General features: G+C 38.7%; 1 protein-coding gene across 1 annotated transcript in view; it reads right to left on the bottom strand.

Moving 5' to 3' along the window:
• The window catches only part of LOC107659805 (integrin beta-1-A-like), a 23,663-nt gene extending 12,549 nt beyond the window's left edge, over window positions 1-11,114 (bottom strand). Inside the window, exons 1-2 of the mRNA XM_016448838.1 lie at window positions 10,758-11,114; window positions 1,138-1,195 (exon numbers count right to left, since the gene is read on the bottom strand). Coding sequence (XP_016304324.1) covers window positions 1,138-1,195 — 58 coding nt within the window. The 5' untranslated portion in view covers window positions 10,758-11,114. The remainder of the gene's footprint in view (window positions 1-1,137; window positions 1,196-10,757) is intronic.
• Window positions 11,115-12,913: the final 1,799 nt, after the last annotated feature.

The following is a 12,913-nucleotide window of genomic DNA, read 5'->3' as shown; positions in this document are numbered from 1 at the left end:
TATGTCACACTTCACACTTCTCTAGTAAGTTTTGTCTGTGTGTGAAGACAGTAGTGCAAATCCGTGAATGAATGTTCCGAAGTGAAATAAACTTCAAAGGAATAAAGTTGAATGGAATTGAATTGAATTAAAGTTGAATGAACTTGAACTTTACTGTTCAGTGCACTGATGTCAGACTCATTTTGGATAATAAAGTTTATTGTTAAATTGTTAAATGCCCTGCCTCCATTGCGTATCTTTGTCACGTCATTATAAGTGTATGATCACCACATTTGAGTGATCATTGCAAAAAATGTGTTTATGTATATATATTCTGTTTATGTATATACTGTATTCTATATATAGTACCAGTCAAATGTTTGGACCCTCAAATGGGAAAGTGTCCAAAACTTTTGACTGGTACTGTACTATAATATACACAAAAAATATCGGCCGATATATCGATATCGGACTTTTTTTACTCCCTAATATCGGTATCGTATCGGCCCCAAAAAACCCATATTGGTTGGGCTCTAGATCATATATCCAATTATGCGCCAGCGCAAACAGTCTTTTAGCGTTAAAATTGCACTGTCAGGATTTACTAAAGATGCGCAGTGAAGAATTAGCGCTGAAAAGGCGTGGTCACAGTTATTTGTGCGCCTGACCTTACTGAATAGGCATTAGTAGGAGTTTCCTTTTCAGACGCAAAATTTATGGGAGGAGAGTATTAAAATGAATCACGCAACGTGATTTACTAACCTTTGCGCTCGTCAAATTACTGGTATTTGCGCCATTTTTTTACACCCAGAAAAGTCTTAAAGCAGGTGGTAATTTGTGCTGCTCTTGGTAGATTGCGCTGGTCGTTATGGAAATGATCTGGCTGCGTCTGTGTTCTTTAATGTATGCATTGTCAGTAAATCACATTCACAATTTTCCTTTCCCATCAGCGCTTTTATGGAATTGCACTCTAACGCTAATTTGCCCTGTTTAGTAAATCTGGCACTAAATATGTTAAAACTGTGCAACATAAAATATATTCACTACAGAAAATGGACGGATGGATAATAAAACAAACAATAGAAGCATTTTCACTAGTGGCCTCAGACTATTGAACCCCACTGTATATCTGATGCTTTTAAAATCTGAAGTTCTTACCTAGTTGTGCCCTGCTGAGTCCCAGAAGAACTGAAATCAGGAGCAGCCTCACGTCCATCTGAAAACAACACAAGAACATTTAAAAAAATAATCTATATAAACAAATATTTATAATAATAATAATAATATTTCTGCAAAGAAGAATTTAATTAAATATGGAGCATGTTGACTAAACCAATAGCAGTGAAAAACACTGTAACACTTAGACGAAAGGGCATGCACATGTGTTTATGTCTTCTCAATGTGTAGGCAGAGTGTTACAAGGTCACTTCCTGTTTCTCCTAGCACAAATGCATGGTCACAGTAAAACATTCCAACAGCTTGCACAGAACTGCAGACAGAGATTCTTCATATAACAGACAGCTTCTTATCTAAAGTGACTGTACTACAGGGACAGACATAGGCCTGCACGATTAATCGTTTGTAAACCGAAATCGCGATTTGAAAGGGTGCGATTTTCAAATCGCAAGAGCTGCGATTATTTCGATGAAGGACTATCAGAGATTTAACAAGCATCTACGTAGTTTTTGACAGTTTGCTTCATGCGCATTTTACTTTGATGCAGAGTTTAACCAATAGGGGGCATTCACTGCACGTGCTGACTGAACCAGCAAATAAAGCCATTTGGAAAAGATAAGCGCGAGCGGGAGCAGCATTTCAATTTCCCAACAAAGTGTGTCTGCAGACGACTTGGTACCTAAACGAAAAAGCACCGCATATGTTTGGAATTATTTTGGTTAGTTACGTTAGTACGTTCTGATGTACTTCAAAGGCAAGTACTTTGTAAAACCTGCCGAACGTCTGTGTCGACCTCGCGAGGCAACACAACCAACCTGTATCAGCACCTGCAGAAGTATCACAGACAAATCTATGATGAATGCATGGCCAAAAGGCCAATATATGTATAGAAAGCCTGAAATGTCTACCTTTAAATTAACTAAGTCACGTCCAAAACAAATATTCTCTGTTAAAGAGAATATTATTGTTTTCTGTAAATAAGTGAACAGGATAATTTTCACATCATTTTGTAGCAAAAACTCTAGTCTACCACATTCTCAAAAGTCTTGTGAACAAACGTTCTGTATGTGTTTTATGGCCTTATTTCAGTGACTTAAAAAAATAGTTTTTTACTAACCATGCATAAACATTGTTTTCTCAAAAACACAAACATGTACTTTCATGCTGCTCACAAATTATTGTAGCCCAGTTTGTGCTGAATACAGTGTTATCAGACTTTAGCCATTAACATTTTTTTTAAGATACTGAAAAAAAAAAAAAACATGTCAGGGCATGCCAAAACTTCTCCAGGGCCCCAAAACACCCTCAGACCCCAGAGGGTTAAATGGCAAAAACTTTTGCTGTCATTGTTTCAACCTTAATGTAGGTTATGGTCAGTGTTTCACTGATGTAGAATTGTTTACAGTGTGTTTGGGTTCTTAAAAGTTTAATATTTTATATATAATTGTTCATTTAACTTTAATTAAGATACTGTAGTTATTTTCTTAATTTGTCATGACAGATGTTTGCATCATGACAACTTTATAAAACAAAATGGCCACAATGTTTAAGAGGTTTTAAATAAACAGTAGCATAGTTTGTGATAATACTTGGTATTTCTTTGGTGCTGTTAAAACCACCACAACAAACCTGTAGCTCTTTTATGAAATAGTAATAAATCGCATTTTAAATCGCAAATCGCAGTTTTGATCAGAAAAATCGCAATTAGATTTTTTTCTCCAAATCGTGCAGCCCTAGACAGACAGACCTACTGCAGTAACCTAGGGTTAACGTTTTACAACCACATACTGTGAAGTCAAATACTACAGAGCAAGTTAAGGCTTATTTATTATTACTAGTCAGCAAAGAGACACATAGAAGGTTTTACTTTGCGCAAGTCAAACAAGTACACACAGACATCCAGAAAAAGAGAGAGACTCTACTCTCATATTTGGTAAGACGATGGATCTGCTCTTCCCATGAAACCTCACTGATGAAACAAAGAGGAGGAGGTCCTTTTGCCTCAATCTGTCTAGTGTACAGACACCAGTGCCAAACACTGCGGATTTGGCCTTATTAGGAATGACAGTGAGTACAAACACACAATGCTGTTACTTAGCATCCAAAACAGCACTTCAGTCACAGATGAGCTACTTTTCACAATTCAGCATGAGAAATACACACACACAGCAGGGGCAAATCCAGCAAAACTCCAGCTGTTCTGAAGCAGAAGATACATGTGACATGAATGATATCAACACAAATTCATATTTCTTTGTTCAAAACACAGGCATGTGTGCTGTTGAGACTGGATGGGTGGGTGAACTGCAGTAGACTCAACCGTTACTCTATCTACACAAACACACACACACACACAAGACCTGTGAACACTTGAAGATAAGCCAACAGTGCTTCTTTCAGTACACTGGTGCCGTTCACTAATTCCACAGATATGTGAGCTGTGAGAGAGACAACATGAAGGACAGTGAGTGATTTGTCTTGGCATATGTACTCATTTTTTCTATATTTATTCTTTTGACACCTCTGTAATTTATAACTTCACTTTAACTAAAGTCTGTGAAAAATGACCAATTTTACATACAACTTAACTTTTCATATTGATTTTGGAATTTTGGAATCGCATGTGTTTGTTTTGGAATTTCATACTGCATTGTGTTTTAGGGTTAAAGGAAATGGCCATTTACTTAACGGATAATGTCTTGGCAGAAAATTACAAGCACCTCTGTTTTTATTTTTTCCCCTTATTTCTTACATTGTATGCAATTTATTCCTTGTTGCTAAATTTATAGGTTTTTTTTTTTGTTCATGTTATTTATTTACCTATATTTTACCTTAATACCTATTTTGCACTTCCTTGGTAATAAAGTTTTTGTTGTGCTTATAAAGCCGTTCAGTCATGACATCAATTTGCAGGTCAATCCAAAAATTGTAAAGTTGATAAACTAAGTTTCAAAACAGGTTGCAAGCAAGCTGCTATAAAAGGACAACAATAGTTTTCAGAGTCATAAAAAAAGCATGCAAACTAACATCCGTTTCATAGTCACAGTCCTTTTTAGCAACTTGTTTTAATAAAAAATTAAGTGTGAGGTATTACTGTGCATCACTCAGCACTCAAAAATGCAAATTCTCTTCCTGCTTTCAGGATTACAAAATCAACACTTCTATGAAGCACACTATATTGGCATTGAAACTAAAACAGAGAGATAAAATGAGAACAGATGCAGGACAAAACACATCATAATACATTTATTTCCTTTCTATACACACATGTAAATGTAAATAATGTAATTAATTATCTCAAAGCCAACTGTGCAGTTTCAGATCAGAACATACAACTATCACTTTAAATGTCCAAGGACACACAGTGCAACACATTTCAGTCTAGGCTGCTGACTCAGGCATGGGAAGTTCCTATCTGAACACATCATTGGTGTGTCAGAGCATGTTTTCCGGGTTATTCCTTCTAAAGAATCATATGAGCTTCAGGGTGATTCACTGTGGTATCTTCACACCATCCACAGAATTCAAATTCACCAACCAAATCCAACTCACATTTACTTTTAATTTAATTTAATTTAATTTACACTACAGTTCGAAATATTTTTCTTTGATGGCAAACCTGAATTTTCAGCAGTCATTACTTCAAGTCTTCAGTGTCACATGATCCTTGAGAAACCAGACTTGGTGCCAAAAATACATTTCTTATTATTATCACCATCACTGTTGAAAACAGTTGTGCGGTTTAATATTTTTATGGAAATGAAGATTTTTGACGAGCAAGAAGCAGCTTTGATAAGCCAAAACAAGTTCAAAGAACAGCATTTAAAATGGAAAATGTCTTTATGGTCACTTGTTTTAATGCATCCTTGCTGAATAAAAGTATTAGATTCCTTTAAAAAATAAAAAATAAACGTACTGAGCCCAAATCTTTGAACTGTAGTGTATGTTTACATTAACCAATCAGGTTTCTGTCACATCCACTAACACAGTTGCTGATGAACTGAACTATTTAAAGAAAAATGTCATCATGGTAACAATAATATGCAGAAAATCTCTGACTTCATGTATCTCAAACCAGTGACATCATAGTAGTCTAAGTTTCAAATATAAGCTCCTCAAAGTGACTTCACTGGTCATTTATTTGACAGTTCCACATTTACAAGTCTTCACCTGTCTGGCTGACACAGAAGCAGATTAAGCTGCGAGACAGCTGGTTCTTCAGCCTGCCATTTCATTCTCAGTCGCACTGTGTAACACTATCTTCAGAGAGAGTATGTGTGTGGGAGAGACAGAGAGCTTCTCAATTTTGCCTTGTCTGCTTTCCCCAAGGCTGCGTTGTGTGTCAAGGCCTTGAAAATGCAGCCCTGAGGTCTGGGTGTGTATCTAGATGTAAATCTAATGTGTGTGTGTGTGTGTGTGAGAGAGAAAACACTCCTTCAGCTGCTTGAAGCTTCTTTGATTCTTACAAGTGTGCATAAACTGTCATTCAATTCAATCTTTTTGAGTTCTGTGAAAAACAAAAGTGAAATTGTGAGGTATATGCATCATTCATTCAATAGCACAAACACTGCGGAAGAGAGAAATTTTACATAAGCCTATATTTCAGTGAGAGTCATTTTCAGTCATGTCCGTTTTGAAACAAAGCAACTATAGGCTACTAGTCGCGTGTTTTTGATTCATTAAGAATAACCAGCTCATAAGAGTCTTTAAATTGCATCTCTTTCAATACAGAATGCAAGCACCACTAATACAAACACATAAAGATGTGAAAAAGCTTTATGCCTCTTTCAGCCGGAGCTTCAACAGCGTGTTTTCGCTTTAAGGTTGCTTTTAAACAGGAATTCTTAAATGGCTGTTCTCAGTTATCCACTACCTGCTGATTTAAGTAACTGTCAAGACAAACACGCACAGAGTGGCCATTAACCCCTCCACAGCAGGGTGGCAATTTCCTTAATTGAACTGCCTCACCCTGCCAATCCCCCTCCGTGACACACATTGCTAAGTGATGGGCGATTATTTACCACAGACCAGGGGTGCCCAAACTCGGTCCTGGAGGGCCGGGGTCCTGCAGAGTTTAGCTCCAACTTGCCTCAACACACCTGCCTTTAAGTTTCTAGTATGCCTAGTAAGAGCTTGATTAGCTGGTTCAGGCGTGTTTAATTGGGGTTGGAGCTAAACTCTTCAGGACACCGGCCCTCCAGGACCGAGTTTGGACACCCCTGCCACAGACGGTGACCAACAGACACAGTCTAGGGCAGGGCTGTCCAAACTCGGTCCTGGAGGGCCGGTGTCCTGCAGAGTTTAGCTCCAACTTGCCTCAACACACCTGCCTTTAAGTTTCTAGTATGCCTAGTAAGAGCTTGATTAGCTGGTTCAGGCGTGTTTAATTGGGGTTGGAGCTAAACTCTTCAGGACACCGGCCCTCCAGGACCGAGTTTGGACAGCCCTGCCCTAGACTGTGTCTGTTGGTCACCGTCTGTGGCAGGGGTGTCCAAACTCGGTCCTGGAGGGCCGGTGTCCTGCAGAGTTTAGCTCCAACTTGCCTCAACACACCTGACTGGAAGTTTCTATGCCTAGTAAGAGCTTGATTAGCTGGTTCAGGTGTGTTTAATTAGGGTTAGAGCTAAACTCTGCAGGACACCGGCCCTCCAGGACCGAGTTTGGACAGCCCTGGTCTAGGGGAAACTCCACCTCTGCAAAGAGACACCAACTCACACTGCAGTGAAGGTATCTTCCCAATACATTAAAGGTACAGCATCACTTTTAAAATGTTAAAATACTATAAGCAAGGCTTTGATGTCCCCTTAAGCAAAACACTGCGGCATTATCAATTTGAGCAGCCAGACATATCATCTTCTAGATGGTGTGAGTTTGGGGCGGGACCTTTTCTTTCTGAACAATGACAGACAGGGGAGTGTTTGGGAAATGATTTTATTGTAAATCCAGACCCTCTATTGATCTTTACCATGTTACTCATTGGGCATCATTTGTGCTATGAACATAATGAAAAATTAAATAGATATGATAGCATATAATTCACAGATAATAACACATGTGAAAGCACTGGCAACTATCCACAACAAAAATGTTTTTGACAGGCAATAACCACTTACATTTTTATTAGAATATTATTATATTTATTATATTTTTGTATCTATCAACATGCAGGTTTTGAAACCAATTCAAACTAAAAACCTTCAAACTTGAGGTTAAGGTTTTCAAAATACTTCAAACTTTCTTGCAGGCTCAACGTCTATCATGACAAACTTTATAGTTATTTTTTAAACCTCTGTTCAATGCTACAGAAAAAAAACTTTAGCTTTAAACTAGATTGTAATACTCCTCCTCACAGTAAACTGTGACTATTACAGCAAACACAAAGTCAAATACTTTTGGTCTCTCTAAGCACTTTTAGAAAAGTCTAAAAAACTCTGGACCCTTCAGATTATAATGAGCAATTTGTTTTCAAATCCCTGCCCCCATCCCGTCTCATTGTTAATGTGTCATAACAGGGGGGACGACAGGAAGTGAGTCAAAGGGCCTGTCTGGAACACAGCATTCATATCGGAATCAAACAATCGACACATTCTAACTCCATGTCTCACCCACCTTTACCACCCACACTATCCTTTATCAGTCGTATCCACAATAGCAGGTTACATGGCACCCTACTTATATAGATGCTTAGCATAATAGCTGACCCTGAACACCTGCAATAAAGTAGGTGTGAAATGATGAAATGCAAGTAGCAACTGATATTTTCTTCTGTATTATGACATACATAATACCTAATGGTTAGAGAGTCGGACTCGTAACCCAAAGGTTGTGGGTTCGAGTCTCGTACCGGCAGGGATTGTAGGTGAGTGAATGTACAGCGCTCTCTTCCACCTTCAATACCACGACTGAGGTGCCCTTGAGCAAGGCACCGAACCCCGAACTGCTCCCCGGGCGCCGCAGCATAAATGGCTGCCCACTGCTCCGGGTGTGTGTTCATGGTGTGTGTGTGCACTTTGGATGGGTAAATGCAGAGCACTAATTCTGAGTATGGGTCACCATACTTGGCCACATGTCACGTCACTTTACATCCGAGTGTAACAGTGAAATGTACAGTGGGGACTTGGTTCTATGCATCAGTTGTTGCACTACAAAATTGAGGCAGATGGTTTAAGCAGACTAAATGATTAGAGAAGTTGTGAATGTGTCACCAGGGAGAAGTGTGTCATTTTAACTGGAAGACCTGGAGGTATAAAAAAACAACACCAACTATACATTGAATATTTCACAATAAGATGTTATGAATACAGTTGGAAAATAGACTTTAACAACTTTAACATTCAGCACTTGGTGGGTCTGCATTACCGATCATAATTATGGAATATCATTTTCAACATAATTTTTGTCTGTCCCAAGTGTCACTCATCACAATTAATGATTAAAATAATTTAAATAGTTCAAAAGTCTGCATCACAGAGTCATTAAAGTTGTATGATTTGAACACACTATCTTTATCCTGTTGCCCGTACATGTTCAGATCCAACCTCTTTCTTATCTTATGTGGTAAGAGACTATGCTGTTAATAACAGAGCATTACACAGACACAAACGTGCGCACACATGCACACACAAACACACAGGAGGAGCCACAGCCTGCCATTTCTTTTTCTTTTTATATGACAGCAAACAGCTTTGTTTCAATCAGGGATAGGAGCTTCAGAAAAAACAGCCACACCCCTCTGCAGTTAGAATTCACTCTTTCCACACACAAAAAAAAAGATATATTTCAGAGAACAGAACTGCACAACATATTTTATCCTCTTCTCTACCCTAAAAGACAACAGAAAACAAAACCATCCATCCATGCTAAAAAATTTACCATTAATTTCCATGACTCTTCTAGTCATTTGTGATAAGAATTTTCCAAAAATCTTTGCATAGAGCTGGTGCTCATAATTTGATAGACAGATAGATAGATATTATTTAAAATGTATTTATTATATCTATTATAATTTTTAAAAGAATTTTAGCCTTTTCAAATAAAAAACCCCCCGATATTTCAACCTTGGCTTCAACCACAATAACACAGATACCACATTTACTGTTACCACTTAACCATAAACAATATGGACTTCCTTCAAACAGTGTACTAAGCTTTGAATTTTGCCCCTGTTCTTTTTGTGGTGGCTGACACCAAGTTCCCATTTTATATTGTAGTAACAACAGCTGTAGTAACAATGTTAGAGACTGTGGTTACCATGGTATTTCTATAAGGGTAGGTTCTGTGAGGATAAGAGACAAACAACAAACTTTATATTACGACACTACACTAGTCGGAAAAAAAATTATGAAAATTTACGGGAAAAAACATGGTTACTAACCACAAATTAACCATGGTTTTTCTACACTAACCATAGTTTAACCATAGTATTTGTAGTAAAACTTTGGTTATACAAATGGTAATAAATACACAAAAAAAAACAACAACAACATGGTGACTACACTTTTACTATAATAAACCCACGGTTAATTTTGTAGGTTAAAACAGTCTGAACTTTAGTAATCACCTACGTTTTCTTTTTTTTTTTGGAAATTGCAGGAATGTGCTATTTTCAGTCAGCCAAGATTAATTAAGGAGCAAAAGAGTTCAACCAAAGATAATATTCAGCTGGTCACGTGATGTTGCCCAGATGAGGCGACCCGCTTAGTATACAAAAGCAGCTTTTATCAGGCTACTGATATGAATGGAATCTTTATGGTATGTTTGTGTACCTTTAAAATATATTTCAAAATCCCTATTCTTTTATTTTATAACGGAAACCTTTTAATGAGGACACCTTTAAGACATCCGGCAAAAAATACAACATTCTTCCACACGATCACGTGACCTGAATACGTAGGATGTGAGAGTTTTAATGCAGATCCGATGCGGAATCTTTCCTTGTAAAACTGAGCCGAAAGCACTTCACAGCGCTGTCCGTGTCTAATGCCATGATTCAATTTCTCCTAACATAGCACGATCCCTTTAATAACATTACATGCAGTCATATTTAGTCCTGGTGCTGTAACAATGCCAAACTTCTCCCAGTCGATGCGCTTTGAGGCACAATATGACTCTTCGGTGCGTTCATATCAGTTAAATCATTGGTGGTCTAATGTGTTCAGCATGCCCCAAACAGGATCATGACTCGCGCAAAAAACGGCTACATCATTTCGACTTCCAGGGAGGCACATTTACACAAGCGACTACCAAATAAAGCATTGTTCAACCCCCTCGGGCCCGCCGGGACTCTCTCTCAGGCCTGGAGTGGATGACTTACAACAGATGCTGTGGACACATAAGACGCGACAAATAGATACAAGATAACAGACGTTTGGGAAAGACATAGCCTGAAGGGACATTGTTCGCATATGATCTGTGAATCCCGTTTTGGGGCAGATCCACTGTCCTTTGAAGTGCAATGGATGGGACATCCCCACCCTAAGTTCTTAACCCAAGATCACTCTCCAGATCAAACACTAAAGCTCAAAATCCCTTAGAAATAATACATTCAACAAACAGTTCTGGCACTAAAGTTTCATAAAAAGTGATATGTTGATGTTCCTTACCTTAACACGTGTCCCCGGCGATTTATCAAGCTATCAGGTGCTCTTTTAAAACCACATTTGCTATGGAAATAACCCTCCGGCAGCGTTTGGTCCAACAGTCCAGTTGCTCGCCCGTGTCTTGAGGAGTCTTTGTTTCCGTGGGCTACTCTGAATCAACAGCTGGTTATAAAGTAACTAAAACACGCGATTCCCTTGCCTACAACTAACAAAGGGGCAGATAAATGACTAAATGTGGGCAGAGAGTCCAGCTCGCCCTTCCACGGCGTGTCCTCGGTCCGGGTGGTTAATGCGTGTGGGTCTGTGGTCTCACTGTGAGATGGGTTTGCAGTGGCAAGCCTCTCCCTTCCTCCGCCCACAGGAAATAATGATAACACCCCATCCACACTGCGAACGACGCGATCAAACTAGTGGTTAGGATTCGGATTCAATTGACTCATCAAGTGATTCAACTCTTTTGAATAATTTCGCAAATTAATTGATTCAGCGACTTTCTACTCAAGTGGTTAGGGTTTTGTATATTATGAGCGAGTCATTGCATCAGCCCCCGAGCAAATAAAAAACCAGAAAGAGAATTTAAGCGTTTTCCCCACAAATGATAACAAAACAGATCGGTATTTTTCTTCATTTTGTTATAATGGATGAATATCTATATATAAAAAATCAATAAACATTATTACGCTAGGTAGGCGTAATTTCTGCTGTGAGTCAGTCATTGAATCATGCAGTTTCTGAGTCGACTGAAAGATGTCTAGCCTATTTATGTGTCTATACAATCTCCTTATAGGAGGATCATAAAAGTTTTCCCCACAAATAACAACAATAAGTGACAACACTATTGCTCTATTTTGGAAGCTGTTGAATGATTTAAATAACGTTATGTCATTTTAATTGTGTTCTTTTTGCAGAAATCCTCGTTTTTTATTCGAAATGCCGAACGAAACGATGTTTATTAATTTGCTTGTGCTGAGAGTAAAATTATTATGTTAGGAATTTAAAAGTATTACCCAATTCTAGATTCAGTCTTTAAATGCAGGAAGGCAGTCATAAGCTTCAAGAAGGCTTGACGTTGATACTAAGATACAAAATGGACTCAGAATATGGACGTGAACGATGATTCGTTCATTTCAAAGATTCGTTAAAAAACATCAATTCTTTCACGAATGAAGCCCGACTAGTCATAACCCGGTTAACACAGGCTCGATAGTTTTGTCTCAGATCAGTAACAGACTTTTCCCCCTTTTAACGGATGTGAACGTCTCGGGTGATCCCGCATTTCATCCTGTGTTATATGTTGAGACGTTTGCGGTTTCACACTAAAAAAAAACTCAAAATATGTGCAGCTGTGAAAGGAAATAACCAAACAATAGCAGAAACACTGAAAGTTCTCTCTCCCTCTCTCATAACACGAGCCACATTTATAGTTTAATCAGATCTGATTATGGTCGTGTATCATCTACAATATCTTGATTGTAGATACAGGCTCAAGGTTCACAGACAGAAAAGCTCTTTTGTTTACTTTTATGAAAAATCCAGCTCAGCACTGTTTTACTGCAGTCAGAGCGAGCGAGTCTGGACGATTTCCGGTGTGTCTAGGGTTGCCAACCGTCCCGTATATTGGGCTTAATTTTTTCGTCCTGTACATGACCTCCCTTGTCCCGTTTCTTGACTGCTAACCACTGACTGATACAACAGCAGCAGTGCTTAATGCTGATCACTTGAGAATGATCACCGACACCTGTCATCATCCAGGCACAGCACCCTCACGCAGTAGGCTATAGGCCTAGCCTACGTTAAGCAAATCAGAAATCGTGAACATAACTGTTCGAGGAAGCCTGCGTAATCCTCTGACGGCTGGTCAGGGTTGCCAGGTTTTCACAACAAAACACGCCCAATTGCTACTCAAAACTAGCCCAAAACTAGACCATGGCGGTTCGAGGGGGATCCCCCGGTAAAAATCACATTCTGTGGGGTAATATACACGTTTTTGGTGGGGTTCCCCTGGTAAATTCTAATTTTAGGGGCTAAATATCACCTTATTGGGGTCGCTTGAAGGGTTAGTTCACCCAAAAATGAAAATTAGCCAATAAATTACTCACCCTCAAGTCATCCTAGGTGTATATGACTTTCTTCTTTCAGACGAATCCAGTCGGAGTTAT

This window comes from Sinocyclocheilus anshuiensis, unplaced genomic scaffold (assembly GCF_001515605.1).
Source record: "Sinocyclocheilus anshuiensis isolate Anshui unplaced genomic scaffold, SAMN03320099.WGS_v1.1 scaffold850, whole genome shotgun sequence".
NCBI lineage: Eukaryota > Metazoa > Chordata > Actinopteri > Cypriniformes > Cyprinidae > Sinocyclocheilus > Sinocyclocheilus anshuiensis.
This window is presented reverse-complemented; position numbering and strand designations above follow the sequence as displayed.